Source organism: Pelecanus crispus, chromosome 2 (genome assembly GCF_030463565.1).
Source record: "Pelecanus crispus isolate bPelCri1 chromosome 2, bPelCri1.pri, whole genome shotgun sequence".
Classification (NCBI taxonomy): domain Eukaryota; kingdom Metazoa; phylum Chordata; class Aves; order Pelecaniformes; family Pelecanidae; genus Pelecanus; species Pelecanus crispus.
Window position 1 is genome coordinate 73977564 of NC_134644.1, and position 19595 is coordinate 73997158.

General features: G+C 39.4%; 1 protein-coding gene across 1 annotated transcript in view; it reads left to right on the forward strand.

Moving 5' to 3' along the window:
- KIF13A (kinesin family member 13A) overlaps positions 1 to 17610 on the forward strand; it is a 118447-nt gene extending 100837 nt beyond the window's left edge. The window contains exons 30-41 of the mRNA XM_075728202.1: positions 435 to 490; positions 1530 to 1654; positions 2652 to 2828; positions 4044 to 4136; positions 5004 to 5156; positions 5570 to 5647; positions 6189 to 6236; positions 6685 to 6796; positions 7752 to 7903; positions 8462 to 8566; positions 15314 to 16418; positions 17324 to 17610. Of these exons, the coding sequence (XP_075584317.1) occupies positions 435 to 490; positions 1530 to 1654; positions 2652 to 2828; positions 4044 to 4136; positions 5004 to 5156; positions 5570 to 5647; positions 6189 to 6236; positions 6685 to 6796; positions 7752 to 7903; positions 8462 to 8566; positions 15314 to 16418; positions 17324 to 17610 (2491 nt within the window). The remainder of the gene's footprint in view (positions 1 to 434; positions 491 to 1529; positions 1655 to 2651; positions 2829 to 4043; positions 4137 to 5003; positions 5157 to 5569; positions 5648 to 6188; positions 6237 to 6684; positions 6797 to 7751; positions 7904 to 8461; positions 8567 to 15313; positions 16419 to 17323) is intronic.
- The last annotated feature ends 1985 nt before the right edge of the window (positions 17611 to 19595 follow it).

The following is a 19595-nucleotide window of genomic DNA, read 5'->3' on the forward strand; positions in this document are numbered from 1 at the left end:
TTTTTTCCCTTGTCCACCTGAAGCGTGCTGTGGTCATACTGCAAAAAGTGTGTGTATTGATATAAAGGCTATACCTTGCCAGTAGTTACATATCCAGTTGTTTGAAAGGTTGCTAACCTTTATGTATGAGTAGTCACTATAACCAGTTCACTTTTTAAGAAACAGAACAGGATGTTTAAAACTTGTGATCCTCACAGCAACTGAAATGTGCTGTGCAGTGTGAATTAAGTTTTGGTAAAGCACTACATTTAGCTGCATGTGTAGATAAACAAAACATTGTCTGTGCAACATAGGCATTCAAATTAGCCATCAAAATGTTGACAGGTTTAGTCGTTGGTTACAGTTAATTTGAATCTTGCATGGAGATGTGTTTGTCCAAATTAGCTTAGGTATGTGTTTGCCTTCCTTGTTGATGGTAGTTTGTTTTGTTTCAGGATTCCACCTGCAGGAATGGAAACGCATATACCTGTCCTCTTTCTTGATTTGAATGGTATGTTGTAATGGCAGATTAAGAAACCGGGGAGGGAGAGGGGAAAAATTAATTTGGATCAGTAAATTGATAAATGGAAGAATGAATCTGAATCTGAAATGTCTATGAAATCAAAACAAGTCCTGGCAATGGCACTGTCTGATATAGCTTGTAAAATGATTTTTCTTCTGATTTCATATGTTGGAATAATTGTCTGTAGAGGCTTAAACAGCTGGTTTTATGAAGAGTGTGGTAGGACTACAATGAGTGTTTTGTTAGAGAATCTAAATGTTCTCCCTTTGAAGGTATTTAGTTTTACGTGTGAGAAGACTATTGATACATATTCTTAGGACACAGATACACTGTAAGGAACAAAAGACTAGAGCTAGCACCACATTTAAGGACTGTTTGGGAAACAAGTCTATAAGTATAAACTTGGACATAAAGCAGAGGAGGATCCACAGGCCTCGTCGCATCCAGCACTTCAGTGGGCTACTAGAGGTGTTTATATAGGCAACACATTAATACCTGCTTTAGAAGCTGCTTTTGGAAAACAATATGCACTCTTTCCTTTATGCTCACAAGAAATGTTTCTGTTTTTTCATCAGCAGCAGAGATTAGCAGACAGAAGATCAAACTTTTTTTTTTGTTTAGCTAAAAGCCTAATGTAGCCAGAACTCCTTTTCTCAATTTAAAGATTCCCTGATACATCAGAAGTGATTTAACTAAGAGATAAGCTGGTTAGGCTAATAAAAAGGTGGATAAACCAGAAATTTTCTGGCTGGGTAAGTTAATGTTATGAATACCTAGAAAGAGTTTTGAATTACATTTAGGTGACGTGAGAATGTGTTCAGGTTGAGTCTTAGCCTGGTTTTACTTCCCTTCTTCTGTGTGCTGAAAATGTCTTCAAAATATTGCATAGTAATCAGATTAATTAGGATTAAATGTATTATGAAATACGGGTAGGACTTTACTACAACTTTGTATTACAACTTTGCCTCTATATATTAATATCCTTTGGTATAAAACTATTTAATTCTTTGCACATTTGTTTCATTAGCCGATGACCTCAGTGCCAATGAACAACTTACAGGTCCCCATGCATCAGGAGTTAACTCAATACTACCAAAGGAGCATGGGAGTCCATTCTTTTATCTGCCAATCATAAAACACAGTGATGATGAGGTAAATTGTTAGCAAGCCTCCTTCTTGACAACTGCAGCTTATGTTAACACTTTCTTCTTATGTTTTATTTTCTACTTGTATGTATTTAATCACTATTATTATTATATTTTTGGTTTAGAACTATCATCTATATCTAGTGCTGCCTTTATTTTCTGGCCTATTTGTTTAAAATTTAAGAGGGCAATGACCTGTTAGCCGTTCTGCCTTAATTCAGAGGTGACAAGTCTTAGCTCTTCTTGCTAAAAGAGTAATTCAGCTGCCTTCTTTTCTCACCTCTCCATCACTCCTCTTGCAGGCTCTTGATTCTTCAGAGAAAACTGCTTCATTTATTGTGCACACTAGGCAAAGCTTAATACTTAAATAAAACTTTTCCCTTTGTAGTACACGATGACTTTTTTAAATATAAAGTTTGGGAATTGTTGGAAATGAATGGTTCTGAATCCATTTTGGAATTTCTTAACTCATTTCTTCCACCTTCTGTGCCAACTCAGGCCATTGCTTAAGAGATCATTTCGAGAATAAATGGGATGCTGAAGTTGGGGAGGAGGCAGAGGGAAGGAAAAAAGATGTTCTGCAGGATGGGATCATGTTTATTCTGTATAGGCCTTTATAATCTAATCCAATACAGATTGAAGATTTGCCATTGAATTCGATAAACTTTTAATACAGTTGTAATAAGATGTGTATTCCTTCCTCCAGATTTGCTTCTGCTTTCCTCTCTGCCTCTGTGCGAAGACTTCCTTCTGAAGCAGCATTTGCACAATGCAGGGATTGTGCTCACGTTTGTGTTCCCCAATATCTTAACACCTCTTTTATGCTTCTGATAAATTCCTCACTATTAAAAGGAGGTTTGACCTCATTTTGTTCAATGATGCTTATTTTTCTTTCATTAAAGAATTGCTTTACTTCATGTTAAATCACTGCAAATTATACCTCATGTTAGAGTAATTGAATCTTTGATTTCCCTTTCCTTCCTCCATTAAATTTGTCTGTATAGGTTTCAGCCACTGCTGCCTGGGACTCTTCTGTCCATGATTCAGTGCACCTGAATAGGGTAACTCCTCAAAATGAGAGAATTTACTTGATAGTGAAGACTACTGTGCAGCTCAGCCATCCTGCTGCAATGGAACTGGTATTACGCAAAAGGATTGCAGCCAATATTTATAACAAGCAGGTAAGAAGTTAATGTTTTGTTATTATGAATTTTGTTTGCTATCCTTAATTTTATGAATGTGTCTTCTTAGCTGCTTGCTTCATTTTGTGTAAGTTTGGTCCCTCCAATTCTTACGCAAGACAAATGAAAAATAAGTTAGTACAGGTTGCAGTAAAGCTGTGCACTTCTGGTATATCCCTTTGTCCATTTTTCAACCTGATTTGGTTCAGAGTGTAACAGGTGCTACTTTTGTAACAAAAAAGGAGTTTACCTTCTTGTGTGTGCAACTCGAAATGTTCTTTGATTCAAGGAAGTTTGCAGTAGCTTAGCTCATATAGGGTCACTGTAGCCACTCTGTTCCTGAAAGCATCTTTGGCACCTTCAGATGTTCAGTGTGAACGCAATATATCTTTTTTCTTTCTCCTACCACTACCCAAATGCGGACATTTTCTACACACTTTTATGTGATGATAGGGCATTTACTTTGGCTGCAAGAGTGGTTGCTGTTCCCTTGCTTTTCTGCTTCACGGGTTTAGACAATGAGATGCTCTCTGAAATCATGTTCCTTTCTGTTTCCCAGATGATTGAGACCAAGAGCATATTTCAGAATTGCTTCAGATTTTGCAGTGCAATGCGGGGAGGAGCACAAAACAGCTGTTGTACTACTAAGCAACTTACTAAGCAGCTGATTTCCATGCCTTTTTGTATTTGTCGTGTTGTCCTTTTCTAGTTTTGTCTAAAATGCCTTATTAGATGAAAGTTAAGTTTACAGTTGGCAATGTAAGGGCTAATTAACCTGACAATGAAGCATGCTAAGCTTGTGATTACAACAGTGAAAACTCTGGTTACTATTTCTGTTATGGGCTAGAAAGCAGAGTTATGCTTTGCTATTGCAAAAGGAATTTTCTACCTGTTGAACTGTCAAAATGGGAAATGTTGGTATGTGTACATCAGAGACTTCTTGCAGCCACAGTTTCTCAGTTATAAGTTACTACACAAGGATAGATCATCAGTGCAAAATGGGAGGAAAATATTACTGGTTGAACTTAGTAGCATTGTATACTGAGTGCAGGGCTGTAAAGAGTACTTAAAGGATCATTAATGCTAAAAAGGAACTTACCGTCCTAAAAAATGTGCTTTTGTGGTACAATAAATTTTTGCATTGCAACCTTCTATTTCTTAGAATGTCATAATGATCATTGTCAAAACAATAATTGAAAATTACTTTGTTTCTAGAGCTTTACCCAGAGCCTGAAAAGGAGAATATCCTTGAAAAATATATATTATGCCTGTGGAGTGACCTATGAAATAGTATCCAATATACCAAAGGTGAATCACACTATATTTCTCTGGTAAATTCACTGAAAGGAACAGAATGACCTACTGCAGTGGGTGATACTGGTTGGGAGGTAAATGTGCTGCTTTGCTAAGAGGAGGCAGCTTGCCAGAGTGTGTATCCTGAAGTTCAGTGGTGAGATCATGTTTGTCTTTAAACAGTTGAAAACTGTAGGGTTTTTATTTTCTCTTTAACTGTGTTTAACTGAGTTCTTGTAGCAGAGCTGCTTTTGAAATCATGTTAGTGTCTACAGAGAGAATACAGAGGGTACTCAGAAGGATGTTCGGGTCACTGAAAACAGAATAGCTGGGAAAATGAGTTCGCAGGAATATAAATTGCGTTTTATAGAAAAAGCTTGTACAAATTGTAAATCTACTATAAAATTTATTTTAAAGGTAAACAAACTGTACAAATTGTAAATAGACTTCTTGCCATGTAATTGTCACTTTTCTGCAGTAGTACTTAAATTTTTAACCTTAGGGAAATCATATAGAATATCTAAGATTTGGGAAGGAAGTTGCATTTACTTGCCTAGGAAGTTGTCATTAGTTAATCCTTAACATACGTGATTTCAGGAGAGAGGGGGAGATATATATATATATATATGCACATTATTTCTAGAAGTACATTGACTACAGCAAATGTGCAAAACTTCTCCCAGGCATGACCTCTTCTTAGTTCAGCATCATTTACATCTGTATTGAGAAGTCCTGGATCATTGATTATAATTAGGCTTACTGATTAAGGATTAACAATTCAAATTAATTTCTAGATTGAGATGGTCTAAAGAAGTGAATTAATACATTAAAAACAATAGGCTTTAATTTTTAAAAACTTCAATAGTGCAACTTGTAATTTAGGCTACAGAAGAAATTGAGGATCGTGAGACCTTAGCGCTGATGGCTGCAAGGAGTGAGAATGAGGGCACATCCGACGGTGAAACGTACATTGAAAAATACACACGTGGTGTGCTGCAAGTGGAGAACATTTTGAGCCTTGAACGACTAAGACAGGCAAGGAAAAGGCACTTCTTACACCTTTTGAACTGGATTATGAGAATTCAAGTAGAGATGACTGATCTTTTAAAAATATTAAGTGTTGGTTGTTTTTTAGCTTGGGGTTTTTTTGGAGAACATTGGACAGATAAATGTAAGAGTAAGTTACTTCTGTAAAATACAGAATTCCAATAGTGGTGGGTCTAGTAACTATAGCTGGCAATGGTGTACTAACTCAAAATCTGAACAGGCAAATGCCAAAGAATGAATTTCGGATGAAAATTTTGACGGTTGTGTGTGCAAATTAAGATTTGTAAATGCAAACCCTGTTTGCTGTTGTTAACCACACTGAAAGAAGTTTCTATCCTGCTTGATCATTTCTCATGAGGAGACCATGGCATTGTTTTTAATGTGTTCTTTTCTTTATGCAGGCAGTCACAGTCAAAGAGGCACTCTCCACCAAAGCGAGAAACATCCGCAGAAGCATCAGTACTCCAAATGTCCACAATGTAAGGACCCTTTATCCACTGGTGAATTAGTACTAATGGGGCAGGGGGTTGCTGTTTGTGTGCTGATGTAATGCTTGAACAGCGTGATATGGTAATAATTATTCTGAGCTAGGACTAACCAACCTGTAGGGAAGTTGTCATGAATGAAAATGAGTTGCTCAAAAACTCTCCCCACAACTGTCCATCCTAGGGGATAACAAAGTTGACAGGGAAGTGGGAGGGAGGGTGGAAACACTTCTCCTTTCATAAATATATTAGTTTGGGAAGTAGCTTAGGATGACGACTGCCCTGATTACTTTTACTTCAAAGTCCCTTTAGCTTTTTTCATAGTGTAAGGGATAGTTTCCATTTTGTGTGCATTTTATGTGTTCTCCTGTCACCCACTCATACAGCACAAACATAGCTGTCATTAAATAATCTTATCTGAAAAGAGAGAACAGAAAAGTTGTTAGGACTAAATGATCACAGTGTTTCCTCAAGGCATTCTAGTTTATAAATAAAAGGTAGGCATTTTGTCATTCTGTCTGTTGGTGTTCTGTAGGTATCCTGTAGCCGACTAGATCTTTCTGCCTGTGATGAAGAGGATAAGGTATGTAAATGTGACAACAAATGGTGCACATTTTCAGATTTCCACACACCCCCCCCCCCCCCATTTGAAGCGAGATGTATTTGAGAATTGAAAAAATTGGAAAACAGTATTTTTAACAGTGGGTTTACATAATATATCTTCAAAATACTGCACTAATTACATATTATTTTGAATTAACCTTCTTGTCCTTCTCTGCTCTTCAAATTAGAATTATAGAAACTGATACTTAAGAAGGGGAAAGTTATAGCAAAACTTAATATACTTCACTGAAAAGCTAATTAGCTTCTAAACAATCCATTTGTGTGAGACAGAAAATTGTCTTAAGTCAGTAACTTGACATTCCTTCAGTTTGTTTTTCTTAAAAAACCTACCTTTGAGTTTACCTATTAATTTTTCCGTGTTTGCCTGTATCAGCACGCATATTTATGTATTTTTTTCATTTCTTTAGGGTTGGTCTGAAAGTCACCTAGATATATCTGACTGTTCTTCCAGTTATCAAGATGTATCATGCTATGGTACTTTACCCAGGGAGTCACCTCGCAAGAGCAAAGATGGCAGTGGTGAGACTTTAAAATATATACGTTAATGACAGTGTTTGTGGGTTTTTAATTACTGCATTAAACCAAAAATGAAATTCTTGGTGCTCTTTTCCTACTCAATGCATTATCCAACTTTTTGGTTTAGCAGCTAAACATAATCTGGAACTAGGGGAGAAAGGGAGAAATGCATCCAGGAAAGGATAGGAAGTCGGGGGTGTCCAAAAAAACCAAGAGGAGGGCAGAAGAACAAGATAAATGTGAATCAAAACGGGGGGGGAGGGGGGGGGGCGGGGCGGAGCGGACACAAAAAGGAGCTGCTGTTATTTTATGAATTTGAAAATGAAGATGCTTTTGTTAAAGTGGGAAGGGTCCTTTTGCAGGTTTTTTACAGGATTTGGATATTTGCCCTGCTGTGTCAGTGTCTCACAGGTGCCTTACTTTCTTCAGGTCAAATTGTAACACACTCTTCTCATTCAGGCAATACAGGTAGAGATACTGCTGAAATAAAATGGGACTGAGAGTTTATTCATTGCTTCCTAGCCTATAATTTCCTTTTTGATCATCCTGGTTGCGCAGGATTGCTGCGTTGGTTCCAGGGCAGAATTGCAGTGTTGTGGGTGGAAGTGAGGTGAGGCACAGGAAGCAAAGAGCTGTTAGTTCCAGTTCCAAGGACACTTCCCACTGTTTCTAGGACTGAGATGAAGAGGAGAAATATTGGAGCCTCAGAATGGAGGGGGCAGATACTGCTATTCTCTGCTTTCCTTCTGTTTCCAGACTTCTTAGAGGGGCATAATCTCCCCTCATTGAGCTCTGCGTTACCTCATGCTTGGGCCAGTGGTTGAATACTAAAATATTGACATTCTTCTGTAGGCAGCAGCTTGCCAAATACATGGCTTAACCTTCAGTTATTTTGAATTACTCTCTTGCAGTCAAGATACGAAGAACTGAAATACACCATTTTTGCTTTTTTACCTAGGTGTTGTAGCAGAGAATTCCCATGCTTTAATGGCCAGCCCTTTTAAAGCGTTCTCTCCTCAGCCACCAAAGTTTTTCAAGCCCTTAATGCCGGTGAAAGAGGAACATAAAAGGAAGACCCCGCTTGAAAGCCGACCTCTGCTTAGTCAAGAGGTAATCTTTGAAAACCGCCTGTTTTTTTTTTAAAGGAGATGGAGTGATTTTTGTGTACTTGGCAAATTGTTTGCGGCATGCATCTGTTGCAATAGAATTTTGTAATTCTCTGATAAAATTAATCAGGCTGTTCTTTATATGTGGTGGGGTTTTGGTGTTTGTTTTTTACCTGAAACACAGTGGGGTGGTGTTTTTTAGGGTTTTTTTTTTTTCACTTGGTAAGTATTCTCCTTTACAGGGTACTTCTGTTCCATTTTAAAGTAACAGTAACGTGCATTTTTTTTTTTCTCCAGCAAGATGTTAGTGTGTTTTTTCATAGATAAAATGTAATTCTGTGAAACAGTGTTCTAGGGTGGTTATAATTCTGACCTTTATTCCTTAACCTAAAACTGTTGGGAGGAGCGCATGAGTTTTATTAACTTGAATTTTGATATATATATATATATATATATAGCCAGCACGGGTGTTTCCCTTTCATCATGTCTTAATGCCTTTCTAACTTGCACGCATGTCAGAGTTGTGGTTTGTGTGATGTGTTGTGTGTCTTAACCTTTGCAGAGCATGCCTTCATCTCAGGTGCATTGTGCTGGCTGTGTTGTGCCTTCAGGAAGTAATGCCAGCAGCATGCCTGTAGAAAGCAATAGCATACGTGAGGAAAAGATTGTAAGTTTTGTACCAGTTTCTGTTACGAGGCCTGGTGGTGGGCTTAGGGCCATTTGGTGGTGGGCTTAAGGCACTTATGCTACTGCAGCAGAAAAAAGGTGTAATGTGGATATAATCACTTGTGACTGATTGTAACTAATAGTTATAATGAACAGTTGCTTTCCTGGCTTGCAAATGCAATCTGTCATTGGAACTGATTCAACTGGGTATTTGTGTTTTGGGCGTTTTTTGGTTTTATTTTGGTTTTGGGGTTTGGGTTTTTTTTTTTTTTTAAATACTGATATTTGATTTGTCTTGTGAGGTGGGTGGGAGAGGGGAGGCTTTAATTTTTACAGGGCACAAATGATCAAATAAAGGGTGGTTTAGTGAACCCTGTTGTTGTCACTCTAATATACCTTGTATGTTACCCAGATTTTGTGACTATACCCCAGAGTAAATGGAATGATCCCATTTGGTGTAAGTAACCATGCATTTAGGTGCGGGTACGCTATAAAAAGCTTCTCATTGCCTGATGTGGAAGTAATATGACTAAAATAAGATTGCCGCTCTTAATTAACCTGCAGTCTGTCTTCATCATAATTCGGGTGGTGAATTGAGGTGGAGGGCTTTTATTTTAATCTTCACCTGCCAAATCCTTTTTTCACTGCTGCTTCAACAAAAAACATATTGCCATTTCTGCTGTATGATGGACTCAGTTTTTGGGCTGTGGAACATGGCTGTAAATACTTGCTTTAATCAGAGCTTTAGATTTAAAATTCAGAACCTTCAAATTATTTCCCATATGTATTATAGGCCTCTTTTTACCACAAGGTGCTAGTGATGCATTCTTCCTATTCAACAGTTAATCTTCATTCCTACCATATAGCCAAGCCATTAAAAATCTGTTCTGGATTTCTAACGTTATTCTGTAAGTTGCTATATCAAAATATCCTGAGTGTTCTGGTGTATATATTTGAAGCCTGGACGCTGTTTTTGGGTAGCAGCTGTTTTATTCTCAATCATGTTAATTTTCCATAAGGTAGCTGACATGCTGACTCACACTGAGTCACTGATACAAATAGCATGAAGGTATTTGGAAGACAAAATCTTCTAGTGGGTTGAAAAACATCCCTTGGAAACTAAATTGTTACAAAATTTTCCATAGCAATTTCAGGGCAGTTTTAATCCCTTGAATAAAAACAGGGTCTCAACCCATGCATGCCCTGAATTAAACCAGGCATTTGCCTGTGCTGCTTTCCAAAGATAAGCAGAAGCTTTCAGAGCTGGATGAGGACAATGTCCCGCACCAGGCTTTTCCAACTGGAATGGAACTAATTCATTGAACACTGTAAACCTGCTGTAGCCAGCAGGGCCCTGGAAAGAGCAGTCAGCTGCTTGCTCCTACCCTTGCACTGACTTTTCCCTTGTATCAACACAGCCTTTTGTTTGGTTGCATGGTAAGTCAGATCAAGGGAACCGATCCATCCAGATGATGGTTAGACTGCCATGGAGTTACATTTCGTTTGGATCTACTCCCCTGTCTGATCACCTTACAGATGCTTGAGTGGGTACTGGGGAGGCAGGCAAGAACTGACAGCCACTAGTGGGGAGGAGGTTGAGACAGCTACTTTGTGTAGCCCTGACAGCTTATGGCATGGGTTTATAAAATCATGGCTTCTGGGTTTTTTTATCACTTCAGGAAGGAAGCCTTTAAGATGTAGGCTTCCCAGGCTACCCCGTATTTTTCAGAGCTGGAGCAAGTCTATGTTTTAACTAGGCTGGAGTATGTATTTCACATATTTGGATGAATAGTGCTCTCAGAATGAGTTCAGATATTACACTAGGACAGTGCCACGGCTCCACATGAAGCTTCATCTGTCTGCTCCTCTCTGATTCAAAGTGAAGTTTTCACATTATTAATCAGTACCGTAAATGATCGCTCCAAGGCACAGAGCCTCATCCTCCTAATTAATGACTGGGTGATTGGTGTCGTTTCAGGTGTGATGTTCACTTGCATCTTGCAGCATATAAAAAATGCCATAGAAGTAAAGCGACTAAACATACAGGAAGCTATTATTATTACCTAGATTAATGTTCCACATCTAAGTAGGCATGAGAATGATGTTTGGCCTTTTTCTCATGTTTCTCTGGCATCTGTTCTTAACTTTTCTTGAATATTCAAAACACGTCTGTCAAAGGAAGGGAAAAAAAAAACCCGTTTAAAAATATTTTTATTTAATTGGCCTGAAATAGAGCATTCAACATAAAATTTCAGACAACCTAAAATTTCCACATACATTTAATATTGCAACTATTTCAGAACAGCATGACATAAGGGCATGTTTTGTATAGTATGCGAGTACAGTGGAATATGTTAAGGTCAGATGAAATGTTATCATATTGAGTGTATTTGAATACTGCCTGTAATTAACATGTCTAAGGTGGGGGGGTTGGCTAAGAGCAAATCCTCCTAGTGGGCAATGAAAATTGAAGCACCAGTGGTGCAACCACTAGATAAGTATTACTGATTTTTAAATTAGTAAAATGGGAGCTAGCATCTTTGAGGTTACTGGAGGGGTATAATTTAGGGATTTGAAAACTCAGATACTTTAACTTCTAACTACACAGTATGTTTATTACAAAGCAGGTGTAGGGAAGCTGCTCTGTGGTCTTGCTTACTTTGCTTCTGTTACTGCTAAACCGTGATGTATAGTCTTGTCTCCTTAGTTCTTGCTGGCACATTCTTCCTGTTATCAGTTCTTAAATCTGTTTTTCGTTATAGTCTTTCTGTTACTTCCCAGGGAAGTGGCTGCAGTTTCTTTACCAATTTTTCAAGGATTTTATCTTTGCTTCTACCAATAGCCTGAGCAGTACAAGGCGGCTTCCTTCTTTTTTCCCCCACATCTGACATGCACAGGAATTTGAAGAATGCTAAAATTGCTTTGTTTCTGGAATTTCCCAATCAGGAAGCTCAAGAGGAGCTTTGAAAGGAAATATTTCTTGTCCCCACAAGGGGCACCTTTTGTCTGTCACAAGGTGATGTCTCATCACCTATTTGCAGGATTCTTCACAACCCATGTTCTAGTAATAAGACCGGTTCTCTGTACCTTAGCTTTTCTATTTACAATGATAGATAACCCTGAAATGAGACACAAGTGGCAACGTGGTTACTTGTTTGACCTCTAATCAAGTCACCAATGTCTGTGTGCCTGTAGAGTCATTTCTCAGTTACAGCACCTCTTACCCAGTCTGGTTCTGAACAGGGACTCTGTATGTACTAAGATTTTTTTTCAGTGAAGCGAGGAATCTTGCAGGATTCGAAGGAGAAACAAAGAACTCTGTTATAAAAATGCCTTTTGCTTTGAAGTGGATGTTTAGCTAGTATCGACTAGAAACCGTTCCTTCATGAAATGCTTATCAGTTTGGAGTTCATGTAGTATCCTAAACCCACTGTATTTGATAAACACTGGAGTTTGTAATATTTTAAAAACAACAAAATACAAGGTTCTGCTTAGAGCAAAACTTACTTTTGCATATGTAATAAGGGTGAAAGGGAAGGAATAAGCAGAAGAATTGAGAAAAGGTCCCTCAGAGATGAGCGACAGGTATACTCCAGTATGCAAAAAAGATGCTTTGCATAATGCTTTAGTGCTTGGAAGGGTATTCGTAGTCTCAATAAAGTGGATATGAATTTTGTCCTTTACTTTTAAAGGGACTACCTGTAGATTTCAGATGTAAAGAACAAGATTTTCAATAACTAAATAATTTTCAGTAGTCTCATGTGACGTTTCATAACACTATTGCTTCTCTGCAGAGAAATAAATAATTGCAAAATAAAGCCTTCATCCAAATTCCATATGGGAAATAACTGTGAAGCAGAGCTGTAAAAACTAGTAAGCAAAGGATGCCAAGCCTTTAGTTGAGCAAATATTAATAATCTAAAATCTGGTTGGATTTGTCAGATATACTTAGACAAATAGAGGCAGCTTCTTCAGATACCGATTGCTCTGCCAACAAAAATTTAATATTATTGGAAATCTTGATTCAGCTTAAGAGGCCATTCTGCATGGGTAATACGACTGAGTTATATCTGCTATGAGCTTGAACATGGTAGGAATGAAAATGAGACCTTGTTACAGATAAGGGCCATAGCGAGTAGTAATCACTCAAAAAAATGCAGGATAAAGGGGAAGTGAAGTCATTTAGAACATCTTTACAGTTCTTTTTTTTTAAAAAATAACAAAAAACGGGGGGAAAAACACCTCCGGGTTAGGAGAAAGATCATGTCACATAAGCATGTGTTTCCTAGTATGTACCTACGAGGATGTTTTACGAGATGCACTGCTGAACGGGCCAGGGGAACTGGTCACAAATGACTTGGAGAAGGCCAGCATACTCAATGCCTTCTTTACGTCAGTCTTTATCTGTAAAACTAGCCTTCAGAAATCTCAAGCCCCTGAGCCAAGGGAAAGTGTGGAACAAAGACAACTTACCCTTGGCAGGGGACCACCAGGTTGGGGAGCACTTAAACAAACATGCAGTTTGTTTAAGTAAACATACCCACGAGTGCTGAGGGAGCTGGCTGATGTTATTGTAAGGCCACTCTCAATTATCTTTGAATGTCATAGCAATTGGGAGAGGTAACCTGAAGACTGGAAGAGAGCAAATATCACTCCTGTCTTGAAGAAGGACAAAGAAGAAAGATTCAGCTAACAACAGACTGGTCAGCCTCACTTCTGTCTCTGGGAGGATGATAGAGAAAATCCTCCTAGAAAGCATTTCCAAACCTATGAAGGACAAGAAGGTGATTGGGAGTAGTCAGCATGGATTTACAAAGGGGAAATCATGCTTGACCAACCTTCGTTGCCTTCTACAATAAGGTGACTAGCTTGGTGGACGAGGAGAGAGCAGAGGATGTTGTTTACCTTGACTTAATAAAGCCTTTGACACTATCTCCTATAGCATCATAGATGGGCTGACAAAGTAGAGGTTAGGTAGGTGGACCATGAAGTGGATTAAAAACTGGCTGAACGACTGGGCTCAGAGGGTTGTGGTCAGAGGTGCGACTTGAAGTATCTGATGTATGAGGAGAGGCTGGGAGAGCCGGGACTGTTCGGCCTGGAGGAGACCAGGCTCAGAGGCAAACACATGAGATTTCATCTGAACTCAAGAAAACACTTTTTTTACTGTGAGGATGGTCAAACACTGGAACAGGTTGTGCAGAGAGGTTATAGAGTCTTCATCCTTGGGGATCTCAAAACCCAGCCCACTGGACACAGTCCTGGACAATCTGCTCTGGCTGACCCTGTTTGAGCAGGGGGGTTGGACTAAATGGCGTCAAGAGGTGCTTCCCACCATAAACAATTCTGTGGTTATTCTGACCTGTGCAAACTGAGCAAACCTGTTTGCTGTCTGTGGATTTGAAGCTTCGTTGTACGAAGTTATTTGAGCAGTCTTGGCTATTATAAAGTAAAGGAAACATTTTCAAGAGGATGTTTATCTTAAATTTGATGTATTGGTTCTGAATGCATTGGTCATCTGGTTAAGTATTGTGCTTTTCCTTTTCTGGTGGTGATTCATGGTGGGTGCCTGAAAGCATTGAACTACTTTAGGTATCGCACAGGATCTGCCTTGATCAGTAGTTGAAATCCATGATGCAGATAAAGGAATTGAGAAATAACAGGTGCTTGAGTTCCTCTAAACTTTATGTACTTCAGCAGTTTTCATTTTTCTGAAAATACTATTCTTTCTAGTTAGAATTTGCTGTAAACTAACCATTTTAATATATGTGTGCGTGTACACATAGATATACATGTATATATACACGTTTATGTATGCATATCTACGTATAAGTAAATACATGTATTTATATGAAAAATGCAGTACTTAAAAAAGCATCCATGTGGAGTCCTACCTGCAGTATTTTATATCGGGGGAGCAGCCTAACCATGTTGCCGGGGTTTTTCTCAGATGCATCTTGACAGACTGAAGTCCTCAGCTTCAGGTGGGCTCTGTGAAAGCCACGTGTTTGGGCTGGTCACAGTGCATCACCGCCCGTTATCAAAGGGAAATCCAGGGAGGTACATCCAAATTCTGCCAGGTTGATTAGCGTCACTTATTTCCCTCCAATCATGTACATGTATGCATATGAACGCTTCCTTGAAGATTCGCTGTAATATTTGATCCTTTTGCCTTTATTTCCAAACATCATGAACGTGTTCAGGTGCGATAGCTAGGGGTAAGCAAAAATATTTAGCCTCACCGGTATCAGATTAATAGAAAATCCCATTGTGCAGGATAGTTTTTAATAATGAGTATTGCAGTGGAGGCCCTGTAAGGCCTCTTCCATTCATATTTATGTTTGTCTTGTTAGGTGGTCAGTTAGCTCTACAGAATACCTTCAATAGGTTCAATTAGTCTAAATCATGGGCAAAAAAAGAAGTTTATAACACGTGGCTTTAAAAAACTGAGTATGATGAAAATACGTAACTTTTTCATGTTGTGAGCTTTCCTTATGCCAGACTTTATTGCTTTGTATTTTCTGAACTATTTAGAATTTATCTTTTATTTTCTAAAAATTAAATAGCTTGATGTAGACATGTTCCAAACAGCTCTTTTCAGAGGTGTCTTCCATTCGTCAATTAAAGAGCATTAAAGGTATATATTTTTCCATGTTCAGAAAATAAAAAAATCAAGGAAGGTTAGTTTATTTTGAAAACTTTACTGTCGTAGGTTCTTAATCCCATGCAGCGCGCTCTTCTTTTGCAGGACTCCGAGGAGGAAGACAGTGAGTTGGAGGCCATTAATAAGAAGCTGATAAGTCCACAAAGTTTTCAAAATTTCCGGCCTTACGTACCGGAGGAGTTTGCTGACTTCAGTGTTTACAATGCTAGCCTGGAGAACAGGGAATGGTTTTCTTCTAAATCAGACTTCATGAGTTCACGTGTTCTTGAGAAAGAGGTATCCCGCAGCCCCACCACTAGCAGCATTACTAGTGGCTACTTTTCGCACAGTGCCTCTAACGCTACTCTGTCTGACATGCTTGTTCCCTGTAGTGATAGCACAGACCAGCTAGCCAGTCACACGAAGGAGCTGGACTCTAATGATCCCTCAGGATCATCTCTTGCACATGATTTAAGATCATCTTCAAACAAGGAGTGTCGAGAGTCAGAAAAGGAGTTAGTGAGAGAAAAGTTACCTGTGTTACCACTGAAAGAAAACAGTGCCTTAACGGAACAAGTACCGCTGTCCCCGGATGCCACTGACAGAGACTCTCAGCGGTTACCCAGAGCTGGATCATTTTCAGCTTTAAGTTCCTCAGATGGCAAAAATACCTGTCGTACAATTGAATTCTCAGCGCGTGAAGCAACGGTTGAGCACATGACGGACATTCTGGAAGATCACTCCTTTACAGAGTTCATGGGCGTCGAAGATGGAAAGGACTTTGACCATTCCACAGCTCCGCAGTCGTGTTCCCTCACATCCTCTAACGGAGTGAGCGCCTCGGAGTTACCCCGAGGCACTGGCGAGGAGCAGAGCACGTGCGCAAGCCAGCTGAGCTCTGCAGCAGCAGCGGGCGACCGGCTTGCCGACGCTGCGGAAAGCCCTTTGTGTTCTGTACTGGCGAAAGAGACTTCAGAGCGTGAGACTTACCCAGATAATTCCATAGACGATTTTATTGGGAAGGACCACTTGGACGGTTCTGATTGTGAAGAAGGTGCTTCCGCAGACCAAGCCCACGTCCTGCCTAGCTGGGTGGCCGTGGGTGAACAAGTCTGTGTTGGAAGTAATAAGATGGGCACGGTGAGATACGTTGGAACGGTGGATTTTTCGGCTGGAATCTGGGTTGGAGTTGAACTAAATGTTCAGCTGGGTAAGACTAAATATGCTCTGGGTTATCTGTGCAGCTAGTGTGATCTATTTTTAATGTTGCTCTACAGTCATATGCTGTTCTGTCCTGGGAAGTACCTCCAATTTCATGTAAGCTTGTTACCTGATACACCCAGTTCTAGGCTTTCTGTTTATTGGGATGCTTTGATTAATTTGTAACTGTCTTAAAGCCCTGTTCTTCTTGCTTTATGCAGAATAGTGCTTTTGCGTGTTGTGGTAGTTCCTGTTGGTACCCATCTATTTTTATAGATCAGAAAAACAAGGAAAGCCTAAAATAGGCAGGTTTGTTTTTTTTTTTTTTAAATCAACATGCGTGTTCATGGGCAGTACTAACAATGGACATCACTAGTCAAACAGGTTTGCTGTCTATAGCTGCCAGAGATTCCCCCTCCACCCCCACTGGGGAAAGCTTAATTATAGAGCACAGGTTTTCTTTAACTGTAATTCGCTGGGGTCAGAAAAAGTCAATACTCTGCAGGTGTTAAGACACTCCTACAGGAGTGCTTGAGATCTTTTAAAAAGGTTATGTTTTTAGTGACTTAATAGATATTAACACTGATACTAGAAGTTTCTCTGGCAGCTAAGTTTTAAGCTTTGTAAGCAATAGGTTTTGAGGATAGTTTATTCTGTAAAATGAACAAATGTTTGACTTTTTAAACTGTTAGTTAACAAAGTCCAATTTTAGGAGATCATCTTTTTGGTCACAATTCAAGCCCTCCTTTCCAGGTTTTGTTCTCCCTAGTGTAGGGTATGCCTCTGGCTTCATCACTCAGCATTAACAATCTTGACTGTTTGACAGATAGCCAAAGATACTTCACTTCAACGCTGTAATTGTATGTGCTCATGAAAGTACCAACAATTAATGCTATGCATTTGTTTTCATTGAAGGGAAGCATGATGGAACTGTAAAAGGCAGAGAGTACTTCCACTGCAAACCACGACACGGTGTCTTTGTTCGTCCTGGGCGCCTCAGCAAAGCACCAGCTTCCGCAAGGAAATGGAGTAGCACCTCACGGTCTCAGGCATCTTCCACTTCAGAGAAACGGAAAAGTTCTGTGCTTCAAGGCTCAACATCGACTCCTAAAACAGGAGGAGAAGTCCTCTGCCATTCAGGAGATGCAGCAGCTTCTGCTTTTTCTAGGAAACAGGAAAACAGGAAATCTTGGATTAACTAAACTGCAGTATTTTTGCACTTACTACACGCATCGCTGTGTAGAAAACTTTATGGATTTTTGAAGCTATTGTACATTTTAATCTGTCCATACGGAATGTGTATTCTCTAGAGTCTTTGACTTCTCTAATTTTTTTATAAATAATATATATATTATATATGTGTGTATATATATATGAATGTGTATCTATAGCTTGTCTGCCAGTGGGCAGATACGGCTGCACACTAAAATACAGTTAAAGCTGATCTGTAGATAGCTGAGGTACTGGACTATTTGTTACACAACAACTTGGGAGATATATTTTAAACAACAAAAAATATTTTATTGTGGAAAAAACAGGATGTAAATCCGTATTTGGAAAAAAAAAAAAGCTACGTTTTGCTGTTCTTAATTACCAAAGAACTTGTTTTAGACTGACACATTTGCTGTTTATATCTTTCTATTGTAAATGTTTTAACTGATAACTTGGTGCCATGTTTCTTTTAGTCACTGGGCACCGTGCAGCCTTATGTTCCATGTTTAAGCACACTGAAATATCCAACTGCTTCGTATTTTTTGTCTTCCTAGAGGCCTGCCACTGTGCTGACTTGGCATTGGATTGAAATGACTAACAATGCCTGAAGCTATACGTCTGGCACTTCATAGGTTAACATAAGCCAGCCGGGCAGTTTGACTGCAGAACCAGTGTTACTGCAGGGGTGTGAGAGGACAACATTTTGGGGGCTTGGGGGGGTTGGTTTTTTGGGTGTGGTGGGGAAGTGGGGAAACACAGAAGCAGTAAATGGATCATGACTGCAAACTTTGCACTCGTTACTTGCTGGTTGTTATCAAGATGAAATAGAACCTGCTAAAGTAATTTTAATCTGTAAAGTTTATTTTAATAATGGGAATGATGGAGGGATTTATGTCTGGTGCTCATGAATTCCTAAGAAGGTTGTTCCACATGTAGATACTGTAGATGCCTGTACAAGTGTTCTGGATATTTGTAAAGTAACACGGTAAAAAAAGAGTGAAGTGAATGGCCTGCTGTATCTGTTCTTCTTTGTTTCTTAGCAAGTGAATGATTGAGATACCTGGGACCTTACTGAAAAGCTGCTGTTCTTTCTTTGATTGTTGTGTACAGTAAGCGGACTCTCGTATTTTACTATTTACTGTAAAGAACTGTAATTTATATACTGCCGTACTGTATTTAATTGGTACAGACCTATTGTGTGCTAGAATACAGACTGTTTACTTGGGATTTGGAAAAAAAAAGTTTTGCTCGTATTTGGTACGATTAGGTTTCACGGTCAAATAGTAAGCTGTTTCTAGCTGACGGCACTCAGATGCAGAGTGCTTTGTAAAAAATGCTGAAGGACAATACGATTGGAATGGAAGACTGGATGGTATTAACCTGTTTTAACACTGACTGGTTCGTGCAGCGTTAAGAGGAGGATAGCAGCCCCTGTGGATAGACATTCCTCACCTGCTGCTTCGCTCCCCCTCCTGGGAAGGAAGGGGAGAGCCGGGGAACTCCTGCCAGAGCGTGGCGGTATGTGGGTCAAGGGGAGACAGGACAAGTTCCTGGAAGACAGACAAGACAGACTCATTGCTAAATATGTAAATGCCTCAGCCGAACAACACGGTTGGCAGCTGGGAGGGTAATGCGCTGGGGGTGGTGAAAGCGGGGGGTGCGAAGTTCAGTGTACTTGCCCTTGACCTAGCTTTTGCTCCTCTGAGACAGGATTCTTAGGTGTTCATTGATTTGGTGGAATGAATATCTTTGCAGAACGTTTCATACTTCTGGTGTCCACCTAGAGTTGCTCTCGCTGCATTAGTGACACTGCTGCTGGAGGAAATTCCCATCATAGAAAAAATGCTTTACACAGAAGTGTTTTATCAGGCACAGATGATCCTATAACACTGCCAGGTACCTGCACCCAACACCACTGTCTTCAAGTTACTTTTAGATGTCACTTTAATCTTTTTATAATGCTTTTTAGAAAATA